Source organism: Vombatus ursinus, unplaced genomic scaffold (genome assembly GCF_900497805.2).
Source record: "Vombatus ursinus unplaced genomic scaffold, bare-nosed wombat genome assembly UNPS02014779.1, whole genome shotgun sequence".
NCBI classification, from domain to species: domain Eukaryota; kingdom Metazoa; phylum Chordata; class Mammalia; order Diprotodontia; family Vombatidae; genus Vombatus; species Vombatus ursinus.
Window position 1 is genome coordinate 130,465 of NW_020954557.1, and position 22,179 is coordinate 152,643.

General features: G+C 38.5%; 1 protein-coding gene across 6 annotated transcripts in view; it reads left to right on the forward strand.

The window, feature by feature from the left end:
• Positions 1 to 22,179, forward strand: part of LOC114045609 (CD302 antigen) — a 183,742-nt gene that overhangs the window by 41,954 nt on the left and 119,609 nt on the right. For all 6 annotated transcript variants that reach the window (XR_003569406.1, XR_003569407.1, XM_027865689.1 and 3 more), the window contains exons 7-13: positions 1,324 to 1,515; positions 6,829 to 6,986; positions 11,029 to 11,139; positions 11,769 to 11,857; positions 12,965 to 13,134; positions 16,076 to 16,275; positions 17,082 to 17,224. Coding sequence is in view for 4 of the 6 variants with exons in the window: in XM_027865689.1 (XP_027721490.1) it covers positions 1,324 to 1,515; positions 6,829 to 6,986; positions 11,029 to 11,139; positions 11,769 to 11,857; positions 12,965 to 13,134; positions 16,076 to 16,275; positions 17,082 to 17,224 (1,063 nt within the window). In the remaining 2 variants the exon portion in view is untranslated. The remainder of the gene's footprint in view (positions 1 to 1,323; positions 1,516 to 6,828; positions 6,987 to 11,028; positions 11,140 to 11,768; positions 11,858 to 12,964; positions 13,135 to 16,075; positions 16,276 to 17,081; positions 17,225 to 22,179) is intronic.

A 22,179-nucleotide genomic window follows, 5' to 3' on the forward strand; every position in this document is an offset into this window, starting at 1 on the left:
ACTTTGGAGTCACACTCAACTCTCCTCACTTTACATCCCTTCATATACTATGTATCCCTGCTAAACTGACTTTTTTTTTTTACTGTTTCCTGCGGTTGGCATTCCTTCTACTGCCTCTGACGTTTTGTACCTGCTATTCTCAAACATGGAGGTACTCCTTCCTTGACATCATGAGCTCTTAGAATGCCTCGCTTTATTTAAAGCTCAACTCATGTGTTTCCTTCTGTGAAGAAAGCCTTTCCTGATCCCCTTTGTTCAGAGCCACTTTTCTCTTCTTCCTCAAAATATCATTTATATAAATATCTATTCAATATTATCCCCCTACTCCTACTCCCAGTCTATTAGGAAGCCTTTAAAGGCAGCAGCTGGTTTTCATTTTGTTTAAATATCTTCAATGCCTAGCCCAGTGCCCATATACATGCTAGGCTCACTAAATGTTGGCCTGGACTGTTTGAGGAAACTGTAACATGTTGCATGGGATATTGGTTGGCAATTTCAAGTTGGGACAAATTAAGGTTACTGAGGTTCTGCTAAAGGGTCTCAAATAGACCCTGAAAGTCTCAAAGAGGGAAGCAAAGGCTTACTGATAGATATCGCTGTTTCCAACCACAGACATTCCAAGTACACATTTCCTGATTTTATTTCCCTTTCCTCAGAATATCTTTTTGTGAATTTAGCTCAAGTGGTACCCATGAAGGTGAAGTTGAGAGGAATGCCTAAAGTGGCTACTGACCTATAGCCTGAGGGGAAGGAAGGAAAAAAAAGAGAACTTCATATACTATCCTCTACTCTGTTTAGCCATCTCTTGGCCAGAGGATAAATGGGGGAAATTGAATGTACTGTCTAAGTAGATTAGTCTAACTTTAAATTTCCTTTTGTCACCAGTGACTGTTATGCTGGTTGCTAAGCTAATTATGTAATAGAATGGTGGTGTTTGCTTCACTGACTTAGTATAAACTCTTCAAGCTGAAGATACTAATGGTGACTCTAGCCAGTCCTGTGCCCAGAGCAAGATTCACTTATTCTGTAGTCTTCCTCCACCAGCAAGAGACCAAGGGATATCTTTTTTTTCGGTACCTCCTGTTAATTCTGCCCCTCCCCACATAGATCTGTGCCCAGTGTGGCTAGGTTAGGTCTGCCCCTACTAGATCCACCTTATTGTTTTATTCCATACAAAGAACGTTCGTATTTCTGTACCTCCTAAGATCGTACATCCCAGCTTTTCTAGAAGAGTTAGTTTTTAAGAAGAGAGAACTTGCATGAAGTTATCTGTTCAAAATGGATGTGTTTTCAATGAAATATAAATAACTGCTTTTCCCCCAGATGTTTGGACATATTTAGAGACCCACTGTGATCCAGGCTGGCTGCCAAACAATGGCTTTTGCTATCTGCTGGTAAATGAAAGTGGTTCCTGGGATGAGGCAAATGCAGAATGCATATCCAACCACAGTAACCTAATCAGCATGCAGTCTTTAGCAGATGTGGAATTAGTTGTCAGAAAGCTCCATGAAGGAGGTAAGTTTCTCAAAGGCTCTCAAATGAGATGTTTTGAAGCATTCTAGGGTTCTTGGTCTGTTAGCAAAAATGTCATCTTTGTGAAAACCTGACAGATTTTATCCTGTGGTTTTCATGTTCTCCACTGTCCTTCATAATGTAAGTCCTCATACATATCCCGTCAATGATATTAATAATTTTATAATTCTTACATTTATCCAAAAAAAAACATGAGTATGTGAGGAGAAATAAACTAGGATGTTTGTTTTAATTCGAGGGATATAAAGAGAATGTCAACCTTCTCATTAAGCCCCAGCAGTTACTATGGAGGGGGTAGGCCCCCTATAGGATTAGTTGCTGGGAGATTACCTATCTCCCACAAAAATACACAAGATCAGGCTAGTAAAATGAGGAAGTGGGGGTGACGCAAGCAAAGAAGGTGATCGGTGTCACCGGAAGACCAAAGCCTGGGGAACACTTGTGTCTACCAGCTCTTCTTAAATTGTGGGTCGCAACCCAATTTGGCAACAATAAAAGGTTGCCAAAAACACAAAATGACCAAAAGTAATTAAAAATCAAGTGTGTAATGAATCCAGGGTGTTTCTGGCAGGGCTTTATCATGTTGCATTGTGCAACTTCACTGCAGCATTGGTTCTGAACATGAAGCGCTTGCACTTTATACTGTGCGTGCAGTACAGGCCACACAATGTCAAAAAGGGGTCATGAATGGAAAAAGTTTAAGAAGTCCTGCTCTAACCCATTCCCAATAAGGGGAGATTCACAGGTGGATTCACAAGGAAATTCTGTTAAATTTTTAAATAATAAGTAGTTTCCATGATACATAGACTATTTTAATATAGAGGAAGATGGTAGGCTACATAACCCTTCTGTTGGTCCCTTGAACTAAAAAAGGCAAAGGTGAGAATCAACAAGCATTTATTAAGTGCCTACTACGTGCTAAGTACTGTGCTAGTTGCTGGGGATACAATACAAAGAATTGAACAGTCCCTACTTTCAGGGAGCCTAGAGTGGGGGAGACAGGTACATACATAAGTGTATATATAAAATAAATATGAAAAGGATAAATACAGATAAATATAATGAAGTTAGTTAAAAAAGAGAAAGGACACTAGCAGTTGGGGAAATCGAGGAATGGCTTCATGTAGAAGGTGATGCTTGAGCTTCGAGAGAAGGATTTTTTGAGGCAAAGGTCAGGAGGGAAAGCTCTAAGTTTGTGGGACAGTCACAGTCATGTAATGCTCAATGAGATTGGAAAGATAGGTTGGGGCCATTTTTTAAAAGTCTTTATGTTTTATGCTATAGGCAGTAGAGAACCAGTGGAATGGATTCAGTAAGAGTAGTGACAAAGTAAGGTCTTGTACTTAAGAAAATTACTTTGGCAGCAATGTGGACCAGAGGAGAGAAAGTCTTGAGGCAATTATTAAGGTTGTTGCAATAAAATAGCAAGAGGTAATGAGGATCTGAACTGAGGTAGTAGTTACGTGAATAGAGAATAGGGATCAGAGTTGAGAGAAGTTGTTGAAGCTGAAATGGTAAGCTTTGGTAACTGATTAGATACATGGTATGAGAGAAAGTGAGGAGTCAAGGGAGATGCTAGGATTATGAACCCAGGAGATAGGACGAATGGTTGTATCTTCGATAGAAATAGGGAAGTTTGGAAGAGAGGAAGCTTCAATTCAAATATAACCAGTTCAATTTGGGACATGTTGAGTTTGAGACATCCCTGAGATATCCAGTTTGAAAATGTCCATTGGACAATTGGAAAGAAAACCATAGACCAATGTCATTACTGAATATCAATGCAAAATTGTTAAACATAGGATCATAAATAGGATATAGCTGTACATCAAAAACATTGCGCTATTGTGACCAAGTAGGATTTATAGATAGGTGGTATAAACCAGAAAAACGTTTAATATCATACATTTTGTCCTCAAGAAAAAAGACTTTATAATGGTATCACAATACACAGGGAAATTCTTAGATAACAATAAAGCACTCTTTTTACCCCATATATATATGGACAGATAGATAGAGATATAGATAGATAGATAGATAGATATAATACATGAATAAAAAGACCTATACATAATATTATAAAAAATATGTATATCTGAAACCACAACATGGTATTATTATATGTAACTAAGCAATGCTAAAAGCATTCTCTTGAAGGGGGGGAGAGAAGAGAAACCAACACAAGGATGTCCACTCTCTTTACTCCTAACATAACTTTTGAAATCCTGCTAAAAGTGATAAACCATATTGAAAGATTATTAATAATATTATTGAAAGTATATATAAAAACTACAACATAGTATCATCATATACAACTGAGAAATGTTAGAAAAATTCTTCTTTAAAAGAAAAAAGCATATAGATTAGAGAGATCCATTTCTGATATAATTTTTAAAATCACAAAATCAATAAAGCGTGGGAAAAAATGAAAGTAATTAAACATCAGTAATGAAGAAGTCAAAATGTATATTTGCAGACAGCATGATTATATAGCTAGAAAACCTAAGACTATCAATAAAAATAGAGACAATCAATGAATTTTTTAAATTTGTGGGAGATAAGATAGACCTGCAAAAATTACCTGCATTTCTATATACCACTATCAAGACTTAAGAGAAATTGGTAGAAGGAAGATGTTAACAAGACAAGAATAAAAAGGAACCCCTCCCCATTTCTAACAGTTACTAAGTCTGATATACCCCCAGATCCACTGAGAAATCAAGAGTTCTAGATCTTCTCGCTTTAGTCTTAGTACACCTGTAAAACTAACAATAATGATAATAATTGCATTTATGTAGTACTTTAAGGTTTGCAGAGTGCTATGCAAATATAATCTTATTTTATCCTCACAAAAACCTTGGGATAAAGGTGCTGTGATTATCCCCATTTTACAGATCAGGGAGTCAACAGCTAATGGACTTACAATCATGCAGTTTGCAAGTGTTGAAGACAAGATTTGACCTCAATTATTCCTGACTACAAGTCGAATGCCCTATCCATATCCACTGTGCCACTAGGATAGCTAACTCCCCAGTTTGATCAAGAGGTGGGGTGGGTGCTAAAAAAGGAGCTGAAAAGCCAGCAAAGATGGGAAGGGAGGAGAAGTTACCCATGTGGATACATAGTAGTGAAGCTTTGAGGCAGAAACACAGCTGGAGGAGAGTAAGGCATAGTCAGCCTAGACCCATCTCCAAATGGAGTTCTTGGAATAGGAGCTCACCATAGGAGAAAGGGGCCTGCATGGCAGAGAGATGTTTCAGGATGAGAAGGCAACTGAGTCATGGCGGCAAAGTCCAGAAAGAGTTAAAAGCATGGGCATTAAGGGAAGGAAGCATGGCCAACCTAGGTCATTTGGGGATGCCCCCCCCCACCAGTCAAGGGGAGAAGGCAGGCAGCATGGTGAAAGGATGTTCCAGGTTAAGAAAGCAGCTGAGTCATGATGGTGAAGACTGGAGAGATTCAAAAAGCATATCCAGGAGGGATCAAACTAGGTTACATGCACATTCATGTACAGATTACATGCTCATCAGTTCTACCTCCTGAAATGAAATATTATCTATCTATACTGGAAACTGGCCATTGAAGTAGTCAGTTTGGAACAAGGGGATTATGTCCCCTATTAAGTAAAAAGAAAGCCACATTCCCTGTCTAGTTCATTTGACTCTTTAGGGACCACATTTCTAGATCAGGAGGGTCATGCCCTAGAAAACTTCCCCTTTCAACCTGTGACCCTTGAGGAACCTGCTCCTTTAGCTGGGAGTTGGTGAGGGAGAGGCAGTTTATTCGACCATTCTCATCTCCATCTTTGGATGCTAGAAAGTATCAGTTGCTGATCATAGTATTACCAAATGTAAGGGATAGCAGAGTCTTGTAAAGGGGTTTTGTTTTTTAAAGATAAGGGGGACTGGTGCATGCTTAGGGCAAGATTGAAGATGAGGAGGGAAGCTATAGAAGGGTAAGTGGGAAGATGGAGGGCCTGGTGAATGAGAGCATAAGCAGAGCGGTGGCCTTCTCACAAAGGGCCGCTTCTTCCACAGAAATTGGAACAAGAGGAGAGGTTACGATATAGAGTTGTTCAAGGTGTGAAGTAGGGGAAAATCATAGGATCATACATACATTGAAAGCCAGAAGGGGAGTTAGAGGTCATCTAGTCCATTCTCCTGATTTTACAGATGAGGAAACAAGCCCAGTGACACTCAGTGACCTAAAGTCACAGAGGTGGTAAAATGGCAGAGGTAGATTTTGGACCAGGCTTCTCTGATTTCATAGAGTTTACTGTGCTGCCATGGACCACCCTATCATTCTTGAGCCTTTCTGCTATCTTGATTTCACTTACATTGTATTCCTCTTGTTCTGTCTTTTTTTTTTAAATCTAATTCCACAGCTCCTTTGAATGATATCATTTTAATGGATCATAGATTTAGAGCTGGACCCTTATGAGACATCTAGTTCCATGGCTTCATTTTCCCAGAAAGGTTAAGTGACTTTTCACACAAGTAGTTAAGTATCAGCAGCAATTAGAACCCAAGTTCTCTGAGTCCAAACACATGGCTCTTATTCACTACAGGAGTATTCTAAGAGGCCAATACCTGGATAGGAATTCCATCTAATAATGATTCATATTTATATAGCATTCAAAGTTTAAAAAAGTGCATATTGCATATACACCATGACACTCACAAGAACTCCGTGAAGTAATTGATACAGGTATTATCTCTATTTAGCAAATAAGAAAAAACACTAATGCTGAGGTGGGTTAAGTGGCCCTGGGGAACACAGTTACCCCATTTTTTCAGACTTGATGTCTAGTACTATACTAATTATATCCTTGCTCCACCAAGTCATCAGTGAAAGACCTCTAGTATAGAAGAATTCACCTTCCAAAGTTGCCCATTCCATTTTTTGATACATCTAATTCCCCCCAACTACTAGTGTGTTTTCCCTAAACTATCCTGTATTCATTTTGTATATTATCAATATGTATTTACATCTCTAGATGTTGTCTCATTATTAGAATATAAACTCCTTGCAGGCAGGAATGTTATTTGCTTTTATCTTTGTAACCCTGTGTGCTTAGCACAATACCTGATCTGTAATAAATGCTTGTTGGTTGACTGAAATGTGAATGAGATAGAATAAACAGAGAACCCCGATGGCGACTTTGAGGGAGACACTAAAAAAAAAGTATAATACTTTATTCACTGAAATGAATTAGTTTAAATGTGAAGACATTTAATCTTTTAAAAATTGACACCTATTTAAGGATTTACTAATCTGTGAACCCTCTTCTTTTAGAAACCAAAGAAGAAATATGGACAGGTCTTAAGAATAATGATACACCAGCTTTATTTAAGTGGTCAGATGGCACTGAAGTGACTCTTACTTACTGGGACCAAAATGAACCAAATATTCCCTACAATAAAACTCCTAACTGTGTTTGCTATTCAGGAAAGGTAGGAAGCATCTGGGGTTTGTTTATGATACTGTTGTGTAATCTGACCACAAGAATGTTTTTTAAATGAGTGGGAGCCTCAATTTGTTTGTAAATAAATTGGAAAAAGAGAGAAAGAATCAGCACCAAGCAGATAAGGGTTCTCCCTGTCTCTATCTCCGCAATAAGTTTGTTGTTGTCCGGTTGTGTCTGAGTCTTCGCGACCCCATTAGGTAAAGGTTAATTACAGACTAAGCTATCCCTGCCCTCTCTACCTAAATACTTTGTATTTAATTATCTTATATTTATTTCTATTTATTCTCTTTATACTTATTGTGTATTTACACATATACATATGTGTATGTTATATATGTATATGTGTGTATAAAATACTTGCCTTCCTCTACCCCCACCCCTACCCCCAATTAGAATAGGATTCCTTGAGAGTAGGGATTGTTTCATTCTTTGTATTTGTATACCTAGTGCCTAGAACGTTGTGCCTAGTCTTTGGCACACAGTAGGCCCTTAATAAATGCTGTCTGGCTCCTCACATAGTAAACACATTGAGAGGAGGAACGGTCGCAACTCACTCTAAGTCTTCCAGCCATTGAGCACAATGCCTCTCATAGTTGATACAGATCTGCCAATAATTATGACAACAGATGAAGGGTGTCCTATCAAACAAATAATACCTAAATAATCTTCTACCTATAATAAGCTAAAGGGGCTCTACCACAATCTTCACCTATAGAACCAGTTATGCACCGTTCTATTTAGGACCTTGAAGCTGAATTTAGTTTCTGCACTGATTCTGGGGTTAGCGGCCCTGGGTTCAAACTCCAACTCTAACAGTTACTATTTGTGTCACCTTGGGCAAATCACTTAACCTCTCTGGGTTTCAGTTTCCTTAGCTGTAAAATGCAACCACCAGAGGTTCCTTTTAGCTCTAACTCTAAGGTCCTGTAATCATAGGACTATGATCCCTCCACAGAGATCTCCAATATAATTTCCTTTTATTCATGTTAACAAGCATTAATTAAGTATGTTCTGTGTTCCAAGTACTGTGCTAAGCACTTTTAGAAATTATTCTGGTATTTAAAACAGGATTGCAGCATAAATACTAACTATATGTAAAACTTCATTTGAAAAAGCTATAATACGCACAAAAACTCAAAAGAACTTTTAAGTCATTGTGGTAATATTAAATTCTGACCATACCAAGAGCTTAAAACAAAGGCTTGTTACTAATAGGAGCAGATTCAAGATGATCTGGTCACATCATGTGCATGGTTAATTTTTATACAGGGGGAGGGTGCTTCTTTGTGTTGCTTTTGCTGTTATCCTGTACTTGGCATTCTCTTTCACTATAACTACTGAATTCCTAATCCCTGTGTTTTAGAACTACCTTTTGCCTAGGTGAAAACCCCTTCCCCCTAGAATTTCTTCCATAACCATCTTCCTCTGTACTTCCTTTTACATTGTGCTTTTTGGAATCTTCCTCCGTGGTTATCATGCTCCCCTTGACTTGGCTCTCTTCTCATACTCTTTCCGTATTCTGATGCTCACTGAAACCTAGGGTTTTTTTTTTTCCCTCAAGCTACCACATCTTTTGGAATCCTCTTCAAGGCTGACTGTTCTTTTTCTCACGCTCTGTGACACATGGGGCCAAGGAAAGGAGTCGGCATACTTCTAACTTTCTATTGCCACTTACACCCTGACTTCATCACCTTCACTTAGCAACTACCTCTCACTTTAAAATCCATCCCATTCTGGCCAGATCTTTGTTCTTACCTGTGGACCTCCAGGTCAGTCTCTTCTCCAGTAAGTCCAATAACCTCACTTACTGTCTGCTTCTCCACCCTAAATTCTTCCCTGTTCACATACCCTCACCTCCCAGTTCTTCATTCTCAATTCCTATAACCTCTTTTTAGTCCAACTCAACCACACATAAGTAGCTGTACATTAGATCACTTTCACTACAGCAGTTGGAATTATTTTGGGTTCTCTATATGAGTCTTTGGAGTTTTTTTAATTAAAATGAGGAAACTTGATCAGTTTTTGCTACCCATTTCTGTTCCTCCATTTGGCAGCTAATACCTCTTAAATTGAGTAACTCGGCATCCACACCAGTAAGAGGAAGTGGAAAAACACCATGTAAAACATTATGAGTTCAAAAGAGATTTATTAGAAGATAATCTTTACCAGCTGGCTAAAGAGGGGGGGAGCCCATTGCAGTCCTCCAAATCTGTGTCTTGATTGATAGAATGATGTGGTAACCCCTCCAAAAACAGTTTCTAAGTTTCATTTTTGTACAGGAAAAATTATATCTCTGGTGTGTGTTAGAAACGTTCCCTCCAGAAATATACTTAGTTTTTCACAACATGACTACTATGGAAGTGTTATGCTTGACTACACATCTATAACCTGTATCGAGATGCTTGCCTTTTCAATGAGGGTGGGTGGGGAGGGAGGAAGGGAGAAAATTTGTAACCCCAAGTTTTAAAAACGCATGTTAAAAAAATTAATTAATTTAAAAAAAGAAATGTTCCCTCCATTTGGGGGGAGCAAGGTTTTCGATTATCTCTGTTTTTAAAATCTGTGCTTTGAGTGTAGTAATTAGTTGAGTTGTTATGTGACTGTGGAACTGTGATGTTTCCTCATTTACCTGTGGGACTTGTGGCTAGTTAACAAAGGACTGTGGAAGGTCTTGTCCACCATCCCAGTGCTATGGGACACTTTGGAACCTAATTAATACTTCTTTATGAAGTTATAATTGGGGAAATTGGGGGAGACATTGACTGGCTTCAAGGGTGAAAGGAAAGCACTTAAAACTACATAGGCATATGGGATGGTAGCCAATTCAAAATTCTTTGTCCAGTGCCATTCCTGGCCTTAGATTGGTCTTTCAAGTGAGGATCAAAGGCCTTCTGAAGGTGCTTTTTCATTTTTTTCCCTTGGAATTCTATATATGAACTCTAACTGAGATTCAGGAGGGAATAAAGTTCTAAAACAGATCCTAACAGGGAGATAAAAGTCTTAATTTTTAATAATATAGCCATGTATTAATGTGTATATTCATGTAGTTTATTTTTTAGCAAGCAGTATCAATTTGTTCACATTCCCCAAGGAAAATATTGTACTTGCAGTCAAAAAATTCAAAGAAATAAAGAGATCCTTATACATAATCAGAAGGGTTGTGGAAAGGAAACCATAAACCAGACACTATGAAATGAATTGCGGCCATCATAGCTGTAGGGGCCCTACAAAATATCCCCTTTCCAAGCATCTATGAGAATCTCTAGTTACAATTCTAAGGAGAATGAGTTGTTTTCAGACTTTTTTTAAGGCAACATGACAGATGATGAGAGCTCAAATACATAGGACCTTAAGGTTTACAAAGTACTTTCCTTACCATATCACTTTGAGATCATAGGAGCCTAAATTTATGAGTTTGAAGGGACCCTAATGGTCATCACTCTAACACCCTCATTTAACAGATGAGAAAAGTTGCTTGATATGGCTAGAGTCACACAGCCACTGTCAAAGGCAGGATTTGACCCTGAATCTTTCTGACCCCAACTCCAGAACTCTACCCCCATACCATGGTGCTTCTCTACATATGAATTCTAGGTAGTACACATATTATTCTCATTTTACAAATGAGGAAACAGAGACCCAGAAAGGTTAAGTAAGTGAATGCCCAAGGGCCATACTGTTTGTGGGTGAATCTTGGCCATCCTAGATGTCTTGTGGAAGAAGATTATCTAGTGTTCTATTCTCTTTGAAACAGACTTCCCACTTTTTTTCCTGTCTCAAAGGATAATGTAGTCAATTAAGAGTGATGATAAAGCTCATGAGAAGACGAAATTAGTGTCCCCTAGGACCTTGTTGTGATGCTGACAGCCTATCTGGGGCAGTGTCCCTGTAGAACAAATGAGAGCCTCTCTAAGGGGCTCTCATCTTTATTATTTGATGAGAAGAGAAGCAAGTCAGAGTTCAGTTTTAAAGCTTAAAACAAATCCTTTTTTTTCCCCTAAGCAACTTTTCTACTTGTTTTATCACAGTTAGGTCACTGGAGAGTCCAGTCCTGTGAAAAGAAACTCAAGTATGTATGCAAGAAAACAGGAAAGACGATCAATGAAACAAGATTGGATAAGGACTGCCCTCAAGAAGAGGTATATTGAAATCTCTAAGCCAACATGGAGCCTGTCTTAGCCAGAAATGGTGTTTGGAGGGGGCGGGAGGTTGGGGGAATGAGGAGAAAATGTTGTTTCTTGACCAGGAGTTCTTAATAGTAGGGTCTGTGAACTTGTTTTCTAAGTATCTTATTAACTGTTTTTCAAGAATTGATTTCCTTTGGAATCCTATGTATTTTATTTTATGTATTTAAAAACATTATTATCAGAAAGGATCCATAGGCTTCACTGGATTTCCAAAGGGGTCCAAAAAGTTAAGAACCCTTGTACCAGACCAAACCAAAGGTTCAGAGTAGGTAAAACAAAATTTTCATTTGGAGAGTTATATATTGGGATATCACTACACCCAAGAAGTCATGCAAAAACATATATATGATCACTGCTTCATATACTACTGTACTCTGGGGTTGGTTTAGTCATATGTCTTCCTCTGTCTGGATTCTGTTGTCTCCTACCTCAGCATGTAGAGACATTAAACTGCTAGCTCCCCCCTCCACCCCAATTAAATTGAGTTTAGGATTTTATGTTTAATGCTTCAGTACTTTGAGTCAGAGAGATGTTGCCTATCTTGGAATACTCTGTAGTAGTAATAACCTGCTCTGATTTAGGGCTGGGAGAGGCATGGAGAAGCATGTTACAAGATCTTTAAGGATGAGGTCCCCTTTGGAACTCACTGCAATCTCACAATAACTAGCAGGTATGGCAGCCATCAGGTAAGCTGTATGTTCATAGGAGCATAGATCTGAAGCTGGAAGGGACCCCAGAGGTTATCTAGTTCAACCCCCATGTTTTACAGGTGAGGAAACTGAGGTCCCAGGGAAATTAAGTGACTTGTCCAAGATCACACAAATCTTAAGCATTAGTGGCAAATTTTGAGCGCAAATCCTCTAAATTCAGAAGCCAGTGGGCTGTCTGCTTCATCTAAGAAGGCATCAGTTTTTTTCTAATCTTTTGCCAAGTCATGTGATTTCTTCCTCTGCAACATCTCTCACCTCCTTCTCCATATTCAAATGGCCACAGTCTTGTTCAGGTCCTCTTTACTTCTCACCTGGATTATTTTAATTGTCTCCTGATTGGTCTCCTTGCCTCAAGTCTTTCCCTTCTGGAGTGGTGGGGGGGAAAAGACATTCTCTGCATGGCTACCAATGTGTTTTTCCAAAAGTCCATGTCTGACCTTGTCACTTGCCTACTCAATAAATCCCCTAGTTCCCTATTACCTTTACTGTGAAAAAGCAAACTCCTCTGGATGGCATTTAAAGCCCTTCACAGTTTCGCTTTGTTAGAGATTACTGCCCTTTGCAGATTCTACAATCTAGCCAAAACGGCCTTCTTACCGGCCCTTACACATGATCGCCGTCTGCTGTACCCTTGCCTTTGCACCAGTTGGTCCTTATACTCAGCATGCTCTCCCTTCTTACCTCTGGGTGTCCTTCAGAGCTCATCTCAAGTGTTGGCTTGTTCATGAGGGATTTTGTGAACCCCTCACTTGCTATTCTCTCGACAGAATATATATTTCATTTTTGTCCCGGTGCCCAGTTCTTGGCACACAGTAGGCACTTAATGAATACTCATTGATTGATTCTGGGGGAGGGCAGTCAGGGTTAAGTGACTTGCCCAGGGTCAAATAGCTAGTAAATCTGCAGCCAGATTTGAACTCAGGTCCTCCTGACTCCAAGGCCAGTGCTTTATCCGCTGAGCCCCCTAGCTGCCCCTCGTTCTTAAGGAGATGGTAGTCTCTTTCACCAGTATAGTAATTTGATACTGAAAATTATCATGAACAAGCCATTTGAACCTTCTTTTACAGATTTGAGCAAGAATTCTTAAACAACATGATTAAAAAGTACAGTAAAGGTGGAGGAAAATTCTTTTGGGCTGGCTTGAGAGATGAAGATTCACGAGGAGAATATAGATGGGCCAGTGTAGATGGGATGAAGCCAGTTGTGACCTACGTAAACTGGAATTCTCTTGAGCCAGGTAAATGCCTCCACTTTGAAAGGAGTAGAATAAGATACCTTGTTAAATTGAATCTTTCTCAAATGTCTTCTCTGTTTGACAACTTTGCTGAAATTTGTTTTTGGCTAATAATAACATTTAATTTAATTGAACAAGTGTTTGTGATAAGTGGATTCTTGTATGGAAAGCTTTGTATTGAATTCTGAAGGTAATACAACGTTTTTAGGCAAAAATCTAATGACATTCCTTAAATAAGAGCAGTTGACTATGTCTTATCTATTCAGTCCTTGACCATCAAACCAAAGGTAATAGTCACTAGAGTGTTTGAGGCAGTGTGGTATGGTGAAGCATTGAATTTGGAGTCAGAGGACCTAGGTTCAAATTCCAGTTTTGACACTTTGTGACCTTGGTCAAGTCCTCTATGGGTATCCTCATGTATGAAATAAAAGTGTTGGCCCAGATAAACTCTCACATCCCTTCCATCTCTAAATCTTTTATCTACCCTTAGAATGTAAGCTCCTTCTGGACAGAGACTGTGTCATTTTCGCCTTTTCGTTCCCAGTGCTTAGAATAGTGCCTGGCAGACGCATAGTAGGCATTTTATAACTGCTCATTTGTTGATTGATTGCTATATGATACAAAATCTGCTTTGCAGTGGAGCAGTTGAGACTATCAACCCTTCTCATATAGACTATCACTTAATGACATGACTCTTAATAACTAGAGCTGATTTTCACATCTCTTTTATTACTTCAGCCAAAATCCAGAAATGCTGCTGTGAAATAGCACACCTGTTTTCATTACTCAATTGCCGCTTATGTTCTTAATTCCTTCTCCAGTATCAGATAATTGCTGGGCCCTACTGTTCATAGAAGACAGCTAGGTGGCTCAGTGGATATAGTGCTGGGCTTGGAATCAGGAAGACTCATCTTCATGAGTTCAAATCCAGAGTTAGACTCTGGGCAAGTCATTTGACCCTGTTTGCCTCAGGTTCTTCATCTGCCAAATGAGCTGGAGAAGTAAATGGCAAAGCAGTTCAGTATCTTTGCCAAGAAAACTCCAAATGGGGTCACAAAGTGTCAGACACAACTGAAACAATTCAACAACAACTGTTCATAAAAGGTGGAAAGGCAGGACCAAGATAGGAAGGATTTTACTTCATCTATAGGTGAGCTAGTCCATCTCTGGATGATTTTGAGCACTGACTATGATTATAATTGGTTAGATCCATAGCATTAAATTACAAAACATTCTACTTTCTCTAATCTTTGAATTGTGTGAATTTCACTTGTTATTGTCTGATATAGTAACTGTAGTTGGGACTTAATGGAAGCTATTAGCAGTGTTTGACCTCTACCTGGTAGACTTGGAAAGTTCCTACTTAATAAGCCACTACTTGGTAGAATGGATCAAGCACGGGACCTGAAATTAGGAAGACCAGAGTTCAAATCCAGCCTCAGACACCAGCATGACCCTCAGCAAGTCAACCCCTCTTTTCCTCAGTTTCCTCAACTATAAAGTGGGCATAATAACATTTACTTGCCAAGGTTGTTGTGAGAGTCAAATGAGATAATAATTGTAAAGTACTTAGCACAGTTCCTGGAACACAGTAAATGCTATATAAATGTTAGCTATTATTATTACCAAACTTTCTATTTCTCTTGGGGTAGGAGAGGGAATATATAGCCCTGTGAGGTTGGTGTGATTGAGGTAGGGAAAGGAAGTGGATAAAGTACTAGACCTGAAGCCAGGAGTTTAACTGGCTCTGTGACACTGGGAAGATGTCTTTCTGCCTCAGTTTCCTCATCTGTAAAATGGGAATAATAATAGCACCTACTTCAATTGTGGTGAAGAGAAAATAAAATAATATTTGTAACATAGTCTGTAGACCTTAATGTGCTATGTAAATCTATTAAGAAAGTTTTCTAGGTCCAGGTCTAGAGAGTCATGAGTTCCCATGAAATTGTGATTTAGAGACAAATCCCAAGAATCTTCTCCCACTCGTGTTCAGTAATTACTATAATTCTAAATCTGAAACCAAAGAACCTGTGTTCAAACCCAAGCTCTGCCATTTATTAGCTATATGACCTTGAAAAAGTCACCCAGTTTCCTTAATAAAAAATCAGCAAGCATTTATTAAGTTCCTACTGTATACTAGGTATTATACAAGGTACTGAGGATGTAAAAACAAGGAATGGTTGGACTGAGTGATCTCTAAGTTCTCTTCTTTCTTTTATTTTATATGTTGTGATATTTTGGAAAATCAGTCTGACCTGGGAATTTCTATTCCAGGGATCCCCAGCCATTCCATGGGAGCTAGAAGTAGATTCCCAGGCCTTAACCAGTAGATGTCTGAGCAAGTTGCTGCCGCCGCCATGAGCCCTTGAGTCCTAGACAGGAGGGGAGCCCTAGCTCAGATTTCACTTCCCATCAGCAGCCCCCTTGATCTCAGGACTTGAGGGAAATCAGCATATGCTCATCCTCAGTGGTTGGGGAGCCCTGTTATATCCTTAGATTTAATAGTTGTAATTATAAAGTGTTAAAATGAAAAGATTTGACATCTCAGTTCCAATTTACCATGGTTCATCTTTGCTACCTTCTCCAGATTTTGAGCCTTCACTTGCCCTATTTTGACCAGTAGTTCCTACACATGGCTGCCAGAATAACCTTGCTCAAAAAAATAGTTTGGATCACATCTCCAGAGGTCCCATGGTTGAGTGTTATTTTGTTTTGAAGTCTGAATCCTCCTGCTTGGACCAATCTAAGTGCCCTAGTTAACAGATCTCTTGGTCCTCTTGTATAAGTCAATTCCTTATTCCTTTCACTTCATCCTTCATCCTTCTCCCTCTCTTTTTCCTTCTTCTTCCCCCTCAAAAGAAAGAATAGAAACACTAGAAATTGTGCGTGTTGTTTTGTTTTAAAAAACAAAAACTAACCTTTTCATTCACTGGTCAAATTGTAGCTTCACCAGGTGGATGTGTAGCTCTTGCAAGTGGAAATTCACTTGGAAAATGGGAGGTCAAGGATTGTAAAAGCTTCAAAGCCCTTTCTATTTGCAAGAAAAGAATTGGGCCCCCAGAGCATGAGGAAGCAGTTCCTAAACCTGATGATCCCTGTCCCAGTGGATGGCACAGTTTACCAACAGGGCTTTCCTGTTATAAGGTAAAACAACATTCTTAATTAAATTAATCCTTTAACGTTATTAAATCATGACTTACTTCTTCCTCTGGGCAGCTAGGTGGCACAGTGGATAAAGTACCCAGTCCAGAGTCAGGAAGATTTGTCTTCCTGAGTTCAAATCTGCCTTAGACACTTACTAGGTGTGACCTTGGCAAGTCACTTAACCCTGTTGGCCTCAGTTTCGTCATCTGTAAAATGAACTGGAGAAGGAAATAGTAAGTTCCTCCAAAATCTTTGCCAAGAAAATCCAAAACAGGGGCAGCTAGGTGGTGCAGTGGATAGAGTACCAGCCCTGGAGTCAGGAGGACCTGAGTTCAAATTGGGCCTCAGACACATGATACTCATTAGCTGTGTGACCTTGGGCAAGTCACTAACCCCGATTGCCTTGCCAAAACACACACACACACACACACACGAAAGAAAACCCCAAACAGGGTCAAGGAAAGTTGGACACGACTGAAAAATGATTGAAGAATATCAACAACCTCTTTCTGTTGTCATTGTTCATGTTTGTATGATAACATTGTCGCACTGTCCTTCTACTGTCTTGTATGCTCCTCATAACTCAGATGCTCAGTGTGATCATTTTTAAACCTTTTGAAAATCAAATGCTTCCTCACTCTAAAGTGTGGAGTACTTATTATCAGATTCTTGGTTGTTTTGTTTTCCTGAAACCTTAGAAACAAGTAAAATGACCACATGTTTTAGTGCGGCCCACTTTGAAAGTTCTGTGAATCATTTTATTTCTATAAAATTGGAATAAATTTATTTTTTTTTTACTTTTTAAGCTGTTTCACAAAGAGAGAGTTGTAAGAAAAAGAACTTGGGAAGAGGCTGAAAGATTTTGCGAAGCACTTGGAGCACATCTTCCTAGTTTTAACCAAATGGAGGAGATGAAGGAATTTCTTAGTTTTCTAAAGAGCCAGCTAAGGTAATAACTTTAAAGGCAGATTATAACAAGTAAATATAATAATGATGTCCTTTGTGCATTTGTGTTCTCATCTTCTGGGAGAGTATTCTTTCAAAGAGCATTTATTAAGTGCCTGATAGATAATAATAGCTAGCATTTAAAATTGTATATTATATATGTACACTTTAAAATTATATTTAAAAACTGTGGTAGGAGCTAGAGAAGATACAAAATGAATGAGATATGGCACCAGCCCTAAAGGAAATTACAAGCTAAGAGAAGCAAAAGTGATGATGATAATCATAATAGTGACACCGAATTCTAGAATATAAAGCATTGTCCTCATAGGAGCACTCACTGTAAGGTAGGTAACTACAAAAAACTACAGTAGCAGAATGTAACAAGTATCCTGAGCAGAGTATAAAAAAGGGCTGTGAGCATTCAGTGGAGGTGAAGTTCACTGGGACAGATAGGGATGGCTTTATGAGAGCAGTAACATTTGAGTTGAGCCTTGATAGAAGGAGAAATAAAATTTGGATAGGGAGAAATGGATGGGAGGGAAAGGCAAGTTAGGGTGCTATGATCAGAGCTATAATTTAGGAATGTAATTTTTGGCAGCAATGTGTAGGATGAAATGGAGTAGAAAGAAACTAGAAATGAGGATACCAGTGAGGCTACTGCACAAATATAGAAAAGAGATAAGGAGTCCTGGAACAAGGGTGTTTACAGTGAGAATTAGGAGGAAGGAACAAGTAAAAGAGATATTGAGGAAATAGAAGAAACAAGCCTTGGTGACTGATGGAATGTGGAAAACAAGGGAGAGGGGGAGGAATAGAAAGTAGTTTTAAGGTTTTGAGCCTGGGGAATGAGGGGAATTGGTGGTACCATGGACAAACAAACCATGGACAAATTGGTGGTACCATGGTACCAGGGAAGTTAAGAGGAAGTGAAAAGGGAGAAGGTTCAAAACATGGAGACAGCCAGTGGTAATGCATGGAATGGGGAGATGTGTTATCCATATAAGGAACACACATACGTGTGTGTGTGTGTGTGTGTGTGTACCTTTGATTGAAGGGCCACGCTTGAGGACCTAGAGGGCCACATGTGGCCTCAAGGCCGCAGGTTCCCCACCCCTTGATTAAGTTGTAGGACTGAACAGGTAGGAGGCAGACAGTTGTGAAGGGCTCTTAAAAGCCAAACAGATGACTATATTTGATCCTGGAGGTAATAGGGAGCTACTGGAGATTACTGAGGCATGGGGGCTGTGGGAATGGAAAGCAGTTCTCCAATCCGTGGGTGTGTGGTTTGTTTTAAGTTTTTTGCTTTTATAGAGTACTTAAGTCTTTTTTTTTTCTTTCTTGGGACATTTATAGGATAACGTCTTAGCAATGGAATCACTGAAATATGATCTCCCAAAGCCTAGGATACACAGTTAACTATAATTGGATCAGTGATTTAACTATTTAAAAAATAATAATAATAAAGAAATAACATCTTTGTCATAACTATTAGTAAAAGAGAGATTTTCATTAACCAAATTATAGAATTTATTAGAGAAAGATGGTAAGGATAAAAGGATTTTAGACAGTACTATCAGACACAAACAGTGAAATAAACATACAAAATGAGGACTGATTCTTAACTATACCCCTTAGCATTTAACAAAGTGGAACCAAATAAATTAACAAATAATGAAGGAAAAAAATGTTTGGTTTCAGTCTTATTCCAAGTCTGTCTGAAATTTTAGTGCTGAGATCAGTTTAGTACCCATTGTATATTGCTCTCCATAGCATTTGTCCACCCAGTCCACCATTGCCATCAGTGATATATTAGGATGCCCTTCCCACCTATGCCCTTTCATCCGTGAATCTTGCCATTTTTTGCAGTTGTCTTAATTTGCATTTTATTGTTAGGGAAATTATTATTATTTATTATTCTAATATTATTAATTATTCTAATAGAATTAATACTTATTATAATAACATATTATTAGTAGTTATTAGGGAATTTAAATACATTTCATTGTAGTTATTGACCGTTTTCATTTTCTTCTCTGAAAATGCTCTTTGACTCTTGCTTCATTGGGAAGTGTTATAGCTTTCTCAGTTCCTTGTGGATTCGAGGTGACAGATCTTTTATCTGATTGATTCATAGTATACATCTTTTTCCCAATCTTTTTCATTTTTTTTTGTTTTAGAAGCACTATTTTTTTATTAGTTCAGGCTTTCATCATATTTTCCCTGGACTATTTCAGGACTGTTCTAATTGGTCACCCTGTCCCCAGTCTCTGTCTACTCCCTTCCATCCTCCATTCCTGAAAGGCAGCTCTGACCTTGAGCTGCTAGGTAGTAGAGTGGATAGTGTTTTGGACCTGAATTCAGTTTCTGCGTCAGAGACTAGCTCTGTAACCTTGAGAACCTTCACCTTTTTCACATCTGTAAAATAAAAATCATAATAGTGTACACCTCACAGGGTTGTTGTGAAGATCTAATTCGATAACACATGGAAAGTACTTGGCAAACCTTAAAGCACTCTATAAATGCTAGCTATTATTTTGATTAGCTATTAATACCATGTCACGGCCCTACTCAAGCTCCAGTGGGTCCCTGTTCTCGGATCAAATAGGAATTCCTCCATTGGGCGTTTAATACTCTTTACAACCTGGCTACAATGTACCTTTCCAGTCATCAACAAGAATTTATTACGTCCCTACTATTTGCTAGGCACTGTTCTGGGCATTGGGGATATAAAAACAAAGAATGAAACAGTTCCTTCCCCCAAGGAGTTTATATTCATTCACATTACTCCCACGTATTCTCTGTTCCAACCAAAATGGTTTTCTTGTCGTCTCTCATACATGACACTCCCCTCTCTGAGCCTTTGTACAGGCTGCCTCCAGTGCCTTGAATGTACTCCCTTCTCACTTTTGCCTCTTAGAATCCCTAGTTTCCTTCAAGATTTAGCTCAAGTACCAAAATCTAAAATCCAATATTAGATAACCTCCCCAGCTGCTAGTGCCTTCCAACAAATTACCTCAGCTGCTTTGCATGTAGCATGTATGTATCAATGTATGTGCATGTTGTCTCCCCGATAGAATGTGAGCTCCTTGAGGGCAGGGAATATTTCACTTTTGCTTTTGTATCATCAGGGTATAACGTAGTGACTGACACATAATAGGTAGTTAATAAATATTTGTTGGTTGATTGATATGGCATTATGCAAGGGAATAATCAGTTAATTAATCAAGGAAAGGTTCTCAAGAAGGTGATTACTCTTAAAGAAAATTAGGGAAATGTATCTGTATCTATCTATACATACACACATACACACATGTGTAAAAATGTTTATATGTAGACAAAGAGAGATAAAAGATGAGGAGGGTAATTCAGTGGAGAAATGGTATATGCAGAAGCATAGAGGTAAAAATAAGAAATCGTATGGATGTTGAGACAGATCTGACAAGACCAGAAAGACCAAGGCTGGAGGCTTGGTGGGGAGATAGGAAGGGAAGATGGGATGAGAAGGAGGGGGTCCAGTGATGAAAGACCCTGAATGTTAGACTAAGAAAAAATGGATAATTCTAGACACAATAGAAGACTAATATAAAATCATAAACAAGAGGATGATGTGATGTGAGAGCAATTGGTCTGTTTCTTCTCTGAGGTCTTACATAACCTCTTAACATCTACTGGGATAGAGTCAGGGATACCAGCCAAGAGGGGTGTTAGCTATTCCTCAGAAATCACCCTAGTGAAGAAATTATCTACCCATGAACAAGTGAAGTGGAAGTAAATGTTGGATTATCTAAAATCATGTTGATTATCTCTGCTTGTCTGGTGATGAAAATGATGACACTAGCTGTGTGACCCTAAGCAGGTCACTTAACCCCAATTACTTCACCAAAAAAAATGATGAGAATCTTTTTTCTCAACTCCCCACATTTCTTTTAAGTGATAGAGGACTTCTCTGGCTGTGCTTATAATCCCATTGTTTCCAATCTGTTAAACACAATGAGTAGTCAGGAAAATTCAACCATATGGAACATGTCACATCATGCTGGCAGTATCCATCATCTATCCATACATAAGACACGTAGCATGACCTAAAAAGAAATGATATGATATATTTTTTTCTCAGAATTGGAGGTAAGCAAGAGATAATAATTAAACCCAAATTGGAATTATCTCTTGAAAAGGAAAAAAGGTAAAACTATTTGTATCAAATTATGTTTCTAAATCTTAGTTCCTGAAAGCCTTTAACTTTTCACTCTAGGAGTTAAACTTTACACAGCAAGATCTCTATTGCCCAAATTGTACATAGCATGCTGAGTTAAGTCTGATTACTATAATACTTTTGTATATGGAAGTTTTAAATCCTCTTTTTGTATTGCAATAAAAAGGATTCATGATGCACTGAGTTATTAACATTATATGGTCTTTGTAACTCTTAAAGACAAACACGATAGGGAAAGTCATTGTAGAAAAAAATATTCATAGGATTAAAGCAGGTTTTGCAATCATATCACACTGGTACCCACTGCCTTCTATGATGTGACAGAAATAGTTTTAGAGAGAAATCTGAGGCTTTTGAGACAAAAATTCCTCATCAAATTGTATTTTGGAGGTGATAGCTGAGATAGTTTCCCTTAATAATCAGATGCTATAGATAATTCATTTTGGGATGAGAGCAAGGGTGTTATTGAATGTTTTAGCCTGTTTATAATATAACTGCTTGACCACAAATACCCTAAAATTATATACCAAGCCATTGAAGTAACAAAGGGTAAGTAAAGAAGACAATGTTTTCTCTTTGAATGTCTGTCAACCCATTTTTGAGTAAACCTCTTCAGATTGCCTTTTTCCTATATTCTTCCCTTCTCCTTCATCTCTTCCAAAGCCCAGAGTAAAGAAGAGGCATTTTGAGTTTATGTGGGTTGGAGGAAACCATCGTATTTCCTTTTTTAACCTTAAACTCTT